Consider the following 16,877-nt stretch of genomic DNA (forward strand, 5'->3'; position numbering starts at 1 on the left):
GTTTACTTAAGAGGGTAGCAAATTGAGATGAGCCCCAAACAGTACCCTGAAACATTTAGAGATTGCCTTGGTTAATTGCAACAGTAGGACCCCGTTAAGACTATTCATGTGAATCCTGCTAAGTCAGCATTTTTCCAACCTCAGCTGTGTATAAATAATTACCACTTACAGAGTTTGTAAAAAATGCAGGTTACACTGCTCTACCAACAGATTTTTGTTTGACCAATTCTGGAGTAGGGACCAAGAGTTGTTTTTTTTTGTTTTGTTTTGTTTTGTTTTTAATGTAATTGCCACAAGGAATTTCTACTAAAGACCAGAGAACCACACTGAGAAATTCTGTGCTGAGATTTTGGCACTCCATTGTATCAAGCTGTTGAGGGTAGTTAGTGAATTTTGCTGAGTGCTGTGGCTGTTGTAGGAAATGGTATTGTCTTGGTTGTTGGCATTTTATCATTGTTGGCCAACTGTTTTTTGTTTGTTTTTCCCTGGAGATGGAGTCTCGCACTGTCGCTCAGGCTGGAGTGCAGTGGCGCGATCTCGGCTCACTGCGCCCTCTGCCTCCTGGGTTCAAGCGATTCTCCTGCCTCAGCTCCCTGAGTAGCTGGGATTACAGGCGCCCACCACTGCACCCGGCTAATTTTTGTATTTTTAGTAGAGATGGGGTTTCACCATGTTGGCCAGGCTGGTCTCAAACTCCTGACCTCAAGTGATCCACTTGCCTCAGCCTCCCAAAGTGCTGGGATTACAGGCGTGAGCCACTGCATCTGGCCAGGCGACTGCTTTTTGTAGTAAGAATAATAATCCCTTATTTATGTAATGCTTTGTAATTTATCAAGTGCTTTTACATAAACTGTCTCGTAATTACCACAACACCTTTTGATAAATAAATATGGTTATATTAAGAATCTTTGACCAGTGAGCAGAAATCACTTACACAGAGTCACAGAGCAAGAAAATGACAAGCCAGGACTAGAACCTATGTTTCTGGCTGCTGGTCCAGTATTCTTGGTACTATGTTACATATACTGTCAACTTAGCCAGCTTCCCATTCTTAAACCTAACTGCAGATTTACTGGACTACTTTTTAATGGTCTAGTCACTGAAGGACTTACTTTTATGACTATTACTTAGTTCTGTATTATTCAGGGTTGCACAGACTTGATAGCTATTCAAATATATGAATATATTTTTATATTCTTTCAGGTTGTATCATTCCTTTCTGGTTGTATCATTCCTTTCTTTCTTTCAGGTTGTATCATTCCTTTCTGGTAGCTTGTGTTGCTTCTTCCATTTTCATTTTCCCCTTTGCTGTATGTTTGCAGCCCAGGCCTTGTGTCCTTTCTTCTGTATTTGCTACTTAAAACAAACATTATATCAAACTTTGGAATGTTCATTGTTTTCTTTTTGTATTCATTTTCTCCACTAATGAAGATAATTTAATTTTGCCTTTTTGTATACTTTTCGTCTACAGTTTCTTATCTAGAATACTTAGCTCTATCCATTTAAAGAGGATTTGCTAAGCAAATTAATTAATGCAAAGTAGGGGGCAGTGTTCCCTTCATCCAGTTATTTGTTCTCTTAGTATCTTCATACAGAAACACTATCTGTAATACAAGTGCTAACTTATAGTGCAAAAATTACCCTAAAGAAAACCATTTGAGGCTGGGCACGGTGGCTCATTCCTGTAATCCTAGCGCTTTGGGAGGCAGAGGCGGGCGAATCACCTGAGGCTGGTTGTTCCACACCAGCCTGACCAACATGGAGAAACCCCATATCTACTAAAAATACAAAATTAGTCGGGCGTGGTGGTGCATGCCTGTAATACCAGCTACTCGGGAGGCTGAGGCAGGAGAATCACTTGAACCCAGGAGGCAGAGGTTGTGGTGAGCCGAGATCACCCCATTGTATATCCAGCCTGGGCAACGAGAGCAAAACTCCGTCTCAAAAAAAGAAAGAAAGTCATTTGGTGGCTGGGCGTGGTGGCTCACCCCTGTAATCTCAGCACTTTTGGGAGGCTGAGGCGGGTGGATCACTTGAGGTCAGGAGTTCGAGACCAGTCTGCCCAATATGGCAAAACTCTGTCTCTACTCAAAACACACAGAAAAATTAGCTGACCGTGGCAGCGTTTGCCTGTAATCCCAGCTACTCAGGAGGCTGAGGCGGGAGAATCGCTTGAACCTGGGAGGCAGAGGTTGCAGTGAGCCGAGATTATGCCAGTGCATTCCAGTCTGGGCAACAGAGTGAGACTCCATTTCAAAACAAAAACAAAAAAACAAACAAAAAGAAAGCCATTTGTTCTCTTAATAATGTATTAGGGGATATTTTGTAGGAGTGTGATTTCTTGTTTTCTTTCTGAAACTTTTTGATGTACATGTTACCCCTTTTTAAGGAGTGGAGGTAAGTCACTTGAGCCTTAAGAATTTGGGGTTTGAATTAGGGAGTTAGGAAGGGGGCCCATTTTTAGTATTTTACAAGTATGGTGGATGGTAATGGCTTTGGACATGTTGAAATTAAGGTGAATGGCATATCCTGTGTTTTACTCTTGTGTAGTAAAGTTAGCAGCAAATACAGAACTGAGCCTAGGCCAGGAAATTGGGATTGGGGTTGAATCTAAGCAAGATCAGCATATAATTGATAGTGGAGAAAGTAAATTGAGAGGTGAGGACTCATCCCCTTGGTGGAAATTTGGAATTAATAAAGCTGGAGGAGAGTCAGGATAATGGGCTGTTGAATAAAGAAAGTCAGTTTTTAGGAAGAGGTAATGTGTATCCAAGAAGTAGGAAAGAAATGAGACTTAAAGGGTTTGGAGTTTGGCTGTGTTAGAGCTCAGTACACAACAGGTGCTCAGTAAAGTAACTTGACTCAATGATTGGGTCTGAGGGTAATCTGAAGAGGGAGTATATAGCATTGAAAGGATAAGCAGAGGCCATATTTAGGAGTTTTTTGATGTATGAAATTCTTGCTTTTTTTGTATGTAAGGGGCTTTTTTTTTTTTTGTGAGACAAGGTCTCAATGTCACCCAGGATGGAGTACAGTGGCTAGCCTCAACAGCCAAGGCTCAAGTGATCCTCCTGCCTCAGCCTCCTGGGGACTACAGGCGCATGCCACCACGCCTGGCTAATTTTTTATTTTTTATAGAGAGACCGGGGTCTTTGTTGGCCTAGGCTAATCTCGAACCACCTGAGCTCAAGTGATCCTCCCACCTTGACCTCCTAAGGTGTTGGGATTACAGATGTGAGCTATCACATGGCTCCTTTAGTTTTTATAACAGAGAAATGACACAGTAAAACCGTAGAGGGGTAACTGGAACTAGGAGAATATTTAAGAAGCTAATACAATAATCCAGGCATCTTTCAAAATTTAGCCCAGGTGCTAACATTTTTAGGAATCCTTTTTTTTTTTTTTTTTTTTTTTTTTTTGAGATAGTCTCGCTCTGTCACCAGGCTGGAGTGCAATGGTGCCATCTCGGCTCACTGCAACCCCCGCCTCCCGGGTTCAAGCAATTCTTCTCTGCCTTAGCCTCCCGGGAGTAGCTGGGACTACAGGCGTGCGCCACCATGCCCAGCTCATTTTTGTATTTTTAGTAGAGACGGGGTTTCACCATGTTGGCCAAGATGGTCTCGATCTCTTGACCTTGTGATCCGCCTGCCTTGGCCTCCCAAAGTGCTGGGATTACAGGTGTGAGCCACTGTGCCCGGCCGGAAGCCTTCTTTTTTATCTTATAAGTAAATTGCTTCTTCCTGTATTTTGTATTTATGGTTGCCTTTATATTACACTTGTCATTTACCAGTTCTTCAACAGCTTTATTGATATAATTTACCCACATAAAGGTTAACCTATTTAAGCTGTACAGTTTGTTTCTTAGTATATGTACAAAGTCGTACAACCATTACCATAATTCAAATTTAGAATATTTTCCTCATGCCAAAAATAAATCTTGAACCCATTGTCAGTCACTCCATTTCCCGTCAGCCCTAGGCAACTACTAATCTACTTTTATATATTTGCCTATTAGAAAACATTTGATCAAGCTTTTGTAATTTGTGTTATGAAGACTATAAGTACATTTTCCACTTCCCAATGAAAAAGTGTATTTTAACATTTGTATCTCCCTGGACCTTCCAGTTCTCCACATGCTGTCCCTCAATACCACCACTATCAATGCTGGAGCAGTGATGACAAGAGCTGACAAAAGTTAGGTCGTTTGTGATTTTTATTTTTATTTTTGCAACTACATCCCTGCTCAATTATTTGTGATCGTTGAAATAACACTGGGTATTATGGGGAAAATAACTATGTTACTGGGAACCAAGAAAAAATGAGAGTAAGATGCAAATATAAACTAGGTTTTCAACAAATTACCTGAAGAAGAAAATAAGGTGATCTTACACACTATACCAACCTATGCTGTCACTTAGTTTCTTGTGAGCACCAGACTTCAGCCTGATGCCAATCCACCCCTTTACCTGGCTCTCTTCCATCTATCCTTTAAGAATCAACCTTACTTCCTCAGAGAAACTTGCCCTCCTGCCTCCCTTAAAAAAATAGATTGGATCCCCATAATTTGTGCCGCCACAATAGCACTCTTCTCTCCTCCATCATGGTATTTATCCCCCTTCCCCACTATAAGCCACGAAAGCAGCAATTATTTTGTTTTGTCTTGTTAGCTACTCGAAATATTGAATGGATAAATGAATAGTAACTTTGATAATGAACAGTGATAAAGTTTTTGGTTTTGTGTTTTTATAATTTTTGGAGTTAAGGAACATCTACATATCTTTGAAGGCAAAGGGCAAGGAACAAAGGTGGAGAATATGAAAATGTACCATAATTCAAGGATCTTGGGGGTAATGTTGTAAGCAAAGGATTAGTAGTAACAAGGCAGCAAGAAGAGGGAAAACAAATCATCTTAGTTGACTACGTTATTGCTGAGCAAAACATACATGATTTTCAAATATTAGATCTTATTCTACAGGCTATTTATCTCAAAAGTTGGTTTGGAACAGGGGCTCTTAACCTGGTTCATAACCATATCCACCCCCCATGAGATCTATGTATTTAGACAGGTAAGGAAAATTACATTTTTATTTTCATGAGCTTCTCACTCAAATCTAGTATTTCTTTTTGTTTTTAAGTGTAAGTAGGAAACCTCATGAGTTTTAGCAGAACCTTTGACTTTGCCACCTATAGAAATCACTGATTTTTGTGAGGGGTGGAGTTTTGCTCTTATTGCCAGGCTGGAGTGCAATGGCGTGATCTCAGCTCACTGCAACTCCTGCCTCCCAGGTTCAAGTGATTCTCCTTAGCCTCCCGAGTAGCTGGGATTACAGGCACCCACCACCACGCCCAGCTGATATTTGCATTTTTAGTAGAGATGGGGTTTCACCATGTTGGCCAGGCTGGTCTCAAACTCCTGACCTCAGGTGATGCATCTGCCTCGACGTCCCAAAGTGCTAGAACTGCAGGTGTGAGCCACTGCACCCAGCTAGAAATCGCAGATTTTTTTTTTTTTTAGACTAAGTCTTGCTCTGTGGCCCAGGCTGGAGTGCAACGGCATGATCTCAGTGTGAGCCACTGCGCCCGGCTGAAATCACAGATATTTTATATCACATTACTGTTGCAGGTATCTTAAAATATGGTTTACACTCATTACTACATCAAAATTATAGCATTTATTAGACCTGCTCCTATATTTAATGCATTAATAAGGAGAGTGTGGGGCTGGGCACTGTGGCTCACGCCAGTAAATCCCAGCATTTTAGGAGGCCAAGGGGGCGGATCACATGAGGCCAGGAGTTTGAAATCAGCCTGGCCAACATGGTGAAACCCTGTCTCTGCTAAAAATCCTGGCTGATTTTTATCAGCCAGGAGTGGTGGCATATGCCTGTAATCCCAACAGGTGGATGAGGCATGAGAATCTCTTGAACCCGGGAGGCAGAGATTGTAGTGAACCAAGATCACACCATTGCACTCCAGCCTGGGTGACACAGTGAGATTCTGTCTCAAAAAATAATAATAATAAGGAGAGCGTGTATATTACTATATCCCAAATTGCTGTTTTTTTTTTCTTGAGACGTAGTCTTGCTCTGTCACCCAGGCTGGAGTGCAGTGGCGCAAGCTCAGCAAACTGCAACATCTGCCTCCCGAGTAGCTGGGATTACAGGCCCCCACCACCATGTGCAGCTAATTTTTTTTTTTTTTTTTTTTTTTTTTTTTTTAGTAGAGACGGGGTTTCGCCATGTTGGCTAGGCTGGTCTCGAACTCCTGACCTCAAGTGATCCACCTACCTCGGCCTCCCAAACGGCTGGGATTACAGGCTTGAGCCACTGCGCCTGGCTCAAAATTGATTTTTTTTTTCCCTTTCTTTTTCTTTTCTTTCTTTCTTTGGTTTTTTTTTTGAGACAGAGTTTTGTTCTTGTTGCCCAGGCAGGAGTGCAATGGCGTGATCACTGCAACCTCCGCCTCCCGGGTTCAAGCGATTCTCCTGCCTCAGCCTTCCAAGTAGCTGGATTACAGGCATGCTAATTTTGTATTTTTATTAGAGATGGGATTTCTCCATGTTGGTCAGGCTGGTCTCGAATTCCTGACCTCCGGTGATCTGCCCTCGTTGGCCTCCCAAAGTGCTGGGATTACAGGCATGAGCCACCGTGCCTGGCCCCAAAATTGATTTTTTAGAAGTAATTTTATGCTAGTTCAATTTCGCTATGATTGATTTTCTTTATAATGCCTTGTATTTGATGCATTTAAAACATTATTCTTAGAAGAGATGTATGGGGAGAAGAGGTATCTGTGGTTTTGAGAATATATCTGCATATAATGAATGACAAATAGCTGTTGAGAATGGCATACACAAATATGAGTGTATAGGAAAATTAAAAGGATTTTAGAGAAAAGGGAACAGAGTAGCTGGAACTGTTTTTTTGTTTGTTTATTTGTTCTTTTTTTTTTTTTTTTTTTTTTTTTTTTTTTTTTTTTTTTTTTTTGAGACACAGTCTTGCTTTGTCATCCAGGCTGGTGTGCAATGGCGAGATCTCATCTCATGGCAACCTCTGCTGCCTGGGTTCAAGCAATTCTCCTGTCTCAGCCTCCTGAGTAGCTGGGACTATAGGCGCCCACCACCACGCCCGGCTAATTTTTGTATTTTTAGTAGAAACGGAGTTTCACCATATTGGTCAGACTGGTCTCAAACTCCTGACCTCATGATCCGCCCACCTTGTCTTCCCAAAGTGCTAGGATTACAGGCGTGAGCCACTGCGCCCGGCCTGAGTAGCTGGAACTGTTAGCAGTAGTATCCTAAAGAGACAATTTGAGCTAGTTCTTACTGTTCAGCAAGATCTTGCTAGGCCAAATTCCTTTTCTGCTCCCATTAAAAAGGAGCATAAAGGTCGGATGATGATGGGTTGGCAAGAGACTAAGTTTGAGAGACAGTATCTTCAGGATATCTTATAGGTGCTATTAAAATTGGATATATTATAGCACTGATTCAGTGTTGATACTTTTTAGTTGTTCATTGAAGACACTGACATTAATAACCGAAAGATTGGCAAATGACTTTTTAACTTTTATAATTATTTAGCTTATTTGAATTAGGGATAAATAGATGCTTCCTGATGACTTCACTTTGAGTGCAGGGAGTGTTTTTGCATTTCTTGTTTTGTTTTCCTTATCTGCCAAATCAAGCACTCCCTACACTGTTACAGCTTCTAATATGAGTTTTCACTATTTTACTCAGCAAATGTTTTGAGCATCTCTTGTGTATGCTGGGAATACAGATTGTGAACAAGACAAATATAATGACTGCCCCTAATTAAGTTAATAGTCTGAAGGGGAAGATCTACATTAAATTTTTTTTTTTTTTACTGTTATTTTGTCCTGGTCATGGTGATGGAACTAACATATATTTGGGTAAAGTGCATATTACAATAATTACACTGATTTATTCTGGAATATTCTGGGTCTCACAGTAATACTTAAGTATTTTTATATAAAAAATATGTATTTTTTTTCTCAAATACTCCCATTTTCATGAAGAGATTTTTCAGAAAAGAGCAAACCCCTAGCTTGAAATCTCTGGCTATAGTATAACACTTCCTAATTGGTAACCATGTCATTGTCATTCCTTCCCCTGCTTCTCCATTTCCATGTTGTATACTGATGCCAAGGCTAATAATAAATACTGATTTTAATTATGTCTCAGTCACAAACTGTAGTAATAGTTCACCCAGTTATTTACAGCATGTAAAGCTCATAAGCCTTGCACTGAAGAACCTATACTGCAGCTTCAATCTATCTGCCACCTTGACTCTTCCCTTTATGACAGCCCATGCTCCAAAATGGTTTGCCCCTGCCTGGTAAGCCTTTTTCTGCCTTACTTATCAAAACAATGTTCATCCTTCAGGATCTGACTGGTAGCAGACTATTTTCCTAATACCTCTTTAGACAGATTTAGTTCTCATTGATCTTTTGTGTGAATTGTGGTAGCATTTTTTGTCAGCCTCATTGACTTTTGCATATATTGTCTTACATTTGTGCTTTTTGTGTATGTCTTAATTTGTAAATTGGATTTAATTTGGATATGCATTTAGAGGAAAGGACATAAGAGCAGAGAGATAGACCTTGCCTTCTCTTGGCATTATCTTCAGACCTTAGATACTTTTTTTATGCTGTAAGTAAGCATAGATGGTTGTGTAAATTATGAACTCATTCTTCAGCCTAGTTTTAGGTAACACCAAAGTCTAAAGGTATAGATTTGAAACAAATGGAAAATGAGATCCCCGAACATTTTATCTTTTTAAAATTATTATTTTTACTTTCACCCATTAAATTACTTGATTTTTTTTTAATGTTTTGTAACTATTAGGAAGAATAAGGTCCCAATCAACTGGAGTACTTTTTTTAGTCTCATAATTACCTGAGTACCTGCAATATGCACATCACTTTACCACTGTACACTTAGTAGCAACACATCTTGTACTTAAAAATGTCTAAAGGTAAGACCTGTGTTTCTAGTTTGAAGGCCTAGAAAGTAAATAAGTAAGGTTTTTGTGTTGGTGTTTCAGACTATAAACTTAAATGGCCTCAGAGAATCGGGTTAGTGCTTGTTCATGACTCAGGTTCTGTGAAAAGGCTATTCAAATAAAAATAAAGCTGTAAGCTCTATCCTACCAGGTATAGAGACAAACACCAAAGTAACAGTAGATGAGTATTGTCAAGGGGTTAAGACTGTGGATACAAGCAATAGTTAATGGCTTTGGGAATTCTAGGAAATAGGAGACCAGTGTGGGATAGGTGACATAAGGAAGATTTCTTTGCGCCATCTGGGTTTTAAGGCTGGGATTGAAGGTAGAGAAAAGCTCTCAGAATAGACGTGGGAAGCATGGAGGTGAAGGTAGAAACTAAGAATAAGTAAGATTGGAATAAGCAGAAGACCATTTCTGATTCTGAATCTGTGTGTGATAATGTCTGAATGAGTTAGTCCAGATGGAAAAGCACAGATGGAGGGTGTGGCGTTCTAGCTTTAGAGAATTAAGCTATATATTCCTTGAGACCAAAGGAAGTGTGAAAGATGTAAACACCTGTCTCTTAGGTTTAAGGAGTTATAGTACCAGTCCATAGAAAAGAAAGTCCTAGCTGTTTTAGAACTGCATGGTTGCTCCACAAGGTAAAATGCCTTTGAGACGCTTATTTTTTTAGCTATTTTCAATGAAGTATTTAATCCTCCTGACTTTGAGAATAGTAAATATGTCTTATGTTCGTAAATTTAAGCAAGGATGAAGAATGCCCAATAATGTGTGTGTGTTTTAAGTGTGCTTCTCAATTCATCTAATTCTTCCCAGTTTCTAATAAGGGAGTTAGAGGCTTACGTGCAGGTGATTTTGTTTGAGGCTTACTTTGCAGATGATTTCTTTATGAAATCATGTTAATTGCATGAAAATATAAAGTCTGAATTTGTGCCTTTTACGTTTCAGGTTTGTGTTTGGGCTTAGATGGATGGTTATAACATTTGCTTGTTTTTTTGTAGTTTTACGTCTGAGCCATCAGTGGAAAACCTGTCTAGAGCTGAGACGTGGTCTTATAAATAAGAGTTGATTTATGCCTTCCCTTTTGCCTATTTGACTTTTTGCGCCTTCTTACTTCCTTAGCTCTTTCTGGATTTGGTGTTCTCGTTTTCTTAAAAACCTAGATAAATTAGATTTATATTAAACAATATTGAACGTTTATAATGGTAGGTTTGTGACCGCTCTCTAGTCCGGATTTGCCTATCACATAAAGAGGAAGAGGGAAAATAACAAAAGAAAATAAAATGAGGAAAAGGGAAAGGAGAACACAGCTTATTTGCTCTATCACTTACCTTTTAATATTGTTATTTATGTATTACCCAAAGCATCACTGTGAGCTTCTTTCAAGTAAATGTTTCAGTGAATGAAAGGTGTTGAATTCCCATAGGGAGAATAAAGAGTGGAAGAGGGAAAATAACAGCAGCTTTAGTACGCTGTTTTAAGCAATATGGACAAAACTGGCTCTTCTGGCCGGGTGTGGTGGCTCAAACCTGTAATCCCAGGACTTTGGGAAGCCAAGAGGTGGATCATCTGAGGTCGGGAGTTCGAGACCAGCCTGGCCAACATTGTGAAACCCCGTCTCTACTAAAAATACAAAAATTAGCTGGGCGTAGTGGCAGGCGCCTATAATCCCAGCAACTTGGGAGGCTGAGGCACGAGAATCACTTGAACCCGGAAGGGAGAGGTTGCAGTGAGCCAAGATCGCACCACTGAACTCCAGCCTGGCGGACAGAGCAAGAGACTGTGTCTCAAAAAAAAAAAAAAAAATGGCTCTTTTGCTGTCACGGTGACACATTTGTTTCCTAGCCTAGTGGGCAAGACCTCTAGAAAGTTAAGCAGACACTTTTCCCTTACTGGGTTATGTTTTTCTGCCAAGAGGATGTGGAAATGGATTTGATTTTGTGTGCTTGGCAGTTATCCATGTGTCAGGTTTGGGAAGTAGTTCTCAAGAACAACTGAAGCAAAAGTCGTAAGAAGGAACTGAACTTTTTGGCTTATAATCCTCTTAGGATCTCTTACTGTCAACATAAGATTCTAGGGAGCATATTTATTATACCTGACTATGAGACCTATCTGAATAGGTCTGAAATTAAAGCTAACTGATATGAGGCTTCCCCACCCCCCCTTCTCAGGTGCTGTGTCTGAAATTTCTGCAGTTTTGGTAGATGCTATCAAGGGTTAATGGGTGCCCAGGACCACTAGTTAGAAGAGACTATTTTCTTGAAGAGACAAAAGAGTAGCATATCTGTATAGTTATCTTTGCATTTTCTAGAAAAATATTCTTAAAAGATTAAATCTTCATACTCTAGTTTTAATATTGATTTTCTTGAATCATTGGCATTTATCAGCAAAGCAAGAAATGGCACTAAACAGTTTCCTACTTGACTGATACTTGTTATAATTTTGACACAGATTTTAGTTTTCTTAAAAAGCTGGTGAGGTACAGTGGTTCAACTTGTAATCCCAGTGCTTTGGGAGGCTGAGGCAGGAGGATTGCTTGAGTCCAGAAGTTAGAGACTAGCCTGGGCAACATAGGGAGACCCTGCCTTTACAAGAAATTTAAAAGACCGTGTCTCTACCAAAAACTTTTAAAAAATTTAGCTGGGCATGATGGCACATCTGTGGTCCCAGCTACTTGGGAAGCTGAAATAGGAGGATTGCTTGAGACCAGAAGGTCAAAGGCTGCAGGAGTTGTGATTTGCCACTGCACCCCAGCCTGGCAACAGAGCGAGACCTTGTCTAAAAATAAATGAATAAATAAATAAATAGATAAATAAGGAGGAAGGAAGGGAAAGAAAGAAAAGCCTGTTCTCCCCTTTTGAGTATTTTTAAAACATACGCTTTCCAGATATGGTAAATTTTGGTATTGGTTCTTATTGGAGTTAACAAAGAAATGACTGCAGTTTAAGCTTTAAAATAACTTTTTAAACAAAATTTTAAGTATCACCCAATTTTCTTAGCAGAATTTGATATCTAGAAAAGTTTGAAAGAAAAATGGTAGTGCTTATTTTAAGGAAAGTACTCTTACCAGAATCATAGGCATCAAAATTTGAAATAATTTATTGCTGTGATTTTCAGTCCTTGGGATAAATGAAATTGGCAGTTGATACTTCTTGAGTTATTAGGGACACATTGTATACAGTAATACAGCCCAGGATAATTAAAACATGATTCCAGTTAAAAGCAAATAAATGTCATTACATTGTGTTATACGGGTTATTTTCTATGATCTGAAACCAAGCAAAAATGTGACTCCTTTTTGAATAAGGACAAGTAATTATTGATTAAATGCAGTTTGGTAGGAACTGGAATGGAAGTTCAGATAAAAGAAATCTTTGCTTTCTGAAACATTTTGTAATGACTGATAGAGTCATCTTCAGTTACAAAGTAAATTCAGGTGAGATTAAGGAATTTGGTAAAGGCCACAGGAATCTGTGGCCAGTGGGTATACAATTCAGCTGCCCTAGTAACAGGAGTGTTAAGGCTACTATGCATGTCCTATCTATACAGGAGAATGGAGTTGCATGACAGGGAAAAAAAAAGTCTCATTACCCTTGTTTTGTCTTGGGCCTTGTAGTTAATTAGTGGGTTCGTCTTCTGAGTAGGGAACATTTGCCTTAAATAATACCTAGTCAGTGAAAGAAAACTATATTATTCTTAGGGTTGATGATATTAAGTGATAGCTTTTTGTAATACTCTCTCTTCTCCTTTTGTTTCGTTAGGTGGTATGGTCAGGAAAAAGACTACAATGTACTAGTCATGGATCTTCTGGGACCTAGCCTCGAAGACCTCTTCAATTTCTGTTCAAGAAGGTTCACAATGAAAACTGTACTTATGTTAGCTGACCAGGTATGTGAAATTTTGATTAGAATATAAACTGAGAATAGTACTGTTGACTGGAATTTCATTATTCATAAATCAGAGTATTAAGATCCTGTGTATCACTATTTAACCTTAGCATAGGCAGAAAAAAAATAATAATGTGACTTGTAGATATTTTCCTATGGGAATAAGACAAAACCTGGAATTATCTTGGTTTCTTACTCATCTATAGACTAGTGGTTTTCAATCTGCTCCTTCAGATGAAGTTTTAGTGTCATATATAGCAGGTTATTGTAAGATTTTGTTTGGAGGGTTTAGAGTGTATGTATGCATATAATTGTAGATAAATGTATATTGACATTTTTGTTAAATTAAGCAAAATTGAATATTATGTATTATGTGTGGGACTCTTAGAAAAGCTATATTTTTGAGGATAAAAAGGTCCTGAAGTAATATAAGGAAGAATTTTTTGACCAAGTAGATGCTGCTTGGAGTAATGGATTCTCAACCATTTGTGTTACTTAAGACCTAGGAAATTTTGGAGATGTCATGAATTAGATTGATGCATTGGCTGTAGGTTAGATTAAATGGTTTTTACAGCCAAAGTTTGGATATTTCGATCTTAAGGAATGAGAAAGATAGAGTAAGGAACAAACCTTAAGGGAAAAGATAATACATAAAGATAATAATTGGTAAATATCAAGACATGTATAATTTTTTATTTTGATCAATATTTGTTACCTTTAAGGGCAGGAAAATGCTGGAAATGCTTCAAGTTAAACTCAGTGTGCTTATAAAAGTACTATGAAGAGAATGACATTTAAAAATATAATGGAGGGTTTGTGACAGCTCTCTAGTCCAGATTTGGCTATCACATAAAAAGGAAGAGGGAAAATAACAGAAGAAAATAAAATGAGGAAAAGGGAAAGGAGAACACAGGTTATTTGTTTTATCACTTACCTTTATTTGCTTTATCACTTGCCTTTTAATACTGTTATTTATGTATTACCCAAAGCATCATTGTGAGCTTCTTTCAAGTAAATGTCATAAAGTAAAATGAGATAAACAGACTTGGTATTTGAGGTGGAATTTTAGTGAGTTTGTAAATTCAGAGGGATGAAGAGAAGCAGGATAATGGGCACAAAAATACAGTTAGGAGGAATAAGTTCTAGTATTAACATAGTATAGTAGGGAAATTATAGTTAACAATAGCTTATCGTTTATTTCAAAATAGCTAGAAGAGAAGAATTGTAATGTTCCTAACACAGAATATAAATGTTTGAAGTAATGGATATCCCAACTACCCTGATTTGATAATTACACATTGTATACATGTAACAAAATACCACACATACCCCATAAATATATACAACTATTATAGATCAATGAAAAAACTTTGTCTATAATTCCAAGGATTAGAAAGTAGTGCCCATTTTCTGTAATCAGCACCTGATATTCCCCAAGCTTCTTAACCTTAAAAATACTCAGTGGCTCAAGCCAAATGTGAGCAAATTGTGATATTTGTGGCACAAAACAGACTCAAGCATTAAAAGGTTAAAAGTGGCCTGGCACACTGGCTCACACCTGTAATCCAGCACTTTGGGAGACCGAGACAGGAGGATCTCTTGAGCCCAGGAGTTCCAGGCTACAGTGAGCTATAATAATGCCACTGCACTCCAGCCTGAGCAGTAGAGCAAAGACCCCATCTCTTTTACGTTAACTGCCTTTAATATGGGCCAGGTTTGGTGGCTCATGCCTATAGTCCCAGCACTTTGAGAGGCCAAGGCCGGTAGATCACCTGAGGTCAGGAGTTCGAGACGAGCCTGGCCAACATAGCGAAACCCATCTGTACTAAAAGTACAAAAATTAGCCGGGCGTGGTAGCTGACGCCTGTAATCCCAGCCACCCGGGGGGCTGAGGCATGAGAATCACATGAACCCAGGAGGTGGAGATTGCAGTGAGCCGAGATCGCATGACTGCACTCCAGCCTGGGGGATAGAACGAGACACTGTCTCAAAAAAAAAAAAAAAGCCTTTAATATGTTTTAACTAACATATATGAGTGAATCCTAATAAAAGAGTTGTGGCTTATGTTTTGTTTGTTCAGTAACACGTAAGCATCCATACATTGAACATGTATTGAGAGCCTACCACTGTACTTAGTGCTGGGGGTTGGGGTGGCAAAAAAATAAGAATTAGTCTCTTCCCTCTAGAAAGAAACTTAGAGTCTAATAAAGAAAGATGGAAAAATAAGATGTTCCATCTTTGTTTTAGAGTTGTAGAAGTCTCTGTTGGGTACTCGGGTAACAAATGTGAAAAAATATAATTCTGAGGAAGGGAGATACAAGAAAGCTTTCATTTAAGGTAGTTGACACCTAAGTCTTGCTCTGTAGATGACAGGTAACAGGTGTAAGTTGTTCAAGCCAGAGATTACTAGTTTGGCTTCAGAAGACATTTGTCAAGGTAGAAGAGTACAATTTAGAATCTGTTTATTCATGATAATAAAAGCTCTGGGGAAAATGGGGACAAATAAAAAATAGAATCCTAACACATACTACTGGGAAGAGCAAGAACATATGGACAGAAAGATAATGTTGGCAGTCTTTGGATATGGAATCTATTTAAAAATACAACTTCTAAGTAAGTGTCTTCTAGAAAAGATAGAGGCTGGGTGTGATGGCTCATGCCAGCAATCCCAGCACTTTGGGAGGCAGAAGCAGGAGGATCACTTGAGCTCAGGAGTTCGAGAGCAGCCTGGGCAACATAACGATACCCCCCTTTCCACAAAAAATATAAAAATTAGCTGGGCATGGTAACACGCATGTCTGTAGTCCCAGCTTCTCAGGGGGCTGAGCTGAGAGGATCACTTGAGCCCCGGAAGTTGAGGCTGCTGTGAGCCGTGATCTCGCTACTGCACCCCAGCCAGGGTGACAAAGTGAGACTGTCTCAAAAAAAAAAAAAAAAAAAAACCAAAAAACACAAAACTTCTATTGTATACAAGAAATGCCATAAGCAGTCAAAATAAAAAATACTTAATTTAAATCTGTTTACATAATGACAGATAAAAGATTGTTTGTTTTATGACGAGAACTCCTAAAAGCTAACAAGAAGGCAATAGGCCGAAAGAAAAATCGTCGAAGAGTGGAGCTTGACAGTACATAGAAGAGTAAATCCTCATAGAAGGGCCAGGCGCAGTGGCTCACGCCTGTAATCCCAGCTCTTTGGGAGGCTGAGGCAGGTGGATCATTTTAGGCCAGGAGCTCGAAACCAACATGGAGAAACCCTGTCTCTACTAAAAATACAAAAAAAGTACCCAGGCATGTGGCAGGTACCTGTAATCCCAACTACTCGGGAGGCTGAGGCAAGAGAATTGCTTGAACCCAGTAGGCAGAGGTTGCAGTGAGCCGAAATTGCACCACTGCACTCCAGCCTGGGCAGCAGAGTGAGAGAGACTGTCTCAAAAATAAATAAATAAAATGAAAAATCCTCATGGAAGGATTACTCCTAAATCGAGGCCGGACATGGTGGTTCACGCCTGTAATCCTACCACATTGGGAGGTCGAGGCAGGAGAATCTCCTGAACCCAGGAGTTCAAGAGCAGCTGGGCAACATAACGATATCCCATCTCTACCAAAAATTAAAAATTAGCTGACGCAAAAAAATTAGCCAGGTGTAGTGGCATGCACCTTATAGTTTCAGCTACTCCGGAGGGTGAAGTGTGAGGATCACTGGAGCCTGGAAGGTTGAGGCAGCAGTGAGTTATGGTTGCTTCACTGCACTTCAGCCTAGGTGACAGTGAGACCCTGTCTCAAAAAAAAAGAAGAGTAAATCCAAATTGTTACAGCCTGTTGTGAAAGGCAGTGTGATATTATCTATCAAAATGAAAAATACACCCTCAACTCAGCAACTCCCCATAATTATATGGGATTTGAAGCCCATAGAAATAAAAGCACTAGTGGGTAAATATAGATGTCTATTAATGGCATTATTTATAGTA

The 16,877-nt window shown here is 39.3% G+C and overlaps 1 protein-coding gene across 4 annotated transcripts in view; it reads left to right on the top strand.

Annotated features, from left to right (window-relative positions):
• The window catches only part of CSNK1A1 (casein kinase 1 alpha 1), a 57,744-nt gene that overhangs the window by 13,747 nt on the left and 27,120 nt on the right, over positions 1–16,877 (top strand). For all 4 annotated transcript variants that reach the window (XM_003266626.4, XM_003266624.4, XM_003266625.4 and 1 more), the window contains exon 3: positions 12,782–12,908. In XM_003266626.4, coding sequence (XP_003266674.1) covers positions 12,782–12,908 — 127 coding nt within the window. The remainder of the gene's footprint in view (positions 1–12,781; positions 12,909–16,877) is intronic.

This window comes from Nomascus leucogenys, chromosome 2, assembly GCF_006542625.1.
Source record: "Nomascus leucogenys isolate Asia chromosome 2, Asia_NLE_v1, whole genome shotgun sequence".
In the NCBI taxonomy this organism is placed as follows: domain Eukaryota; kingdom Metazoa; phylum Chordata; class Mammalia; order Primates; family Hylobatidae; genus Nomascus; species Nomascus leucogenys.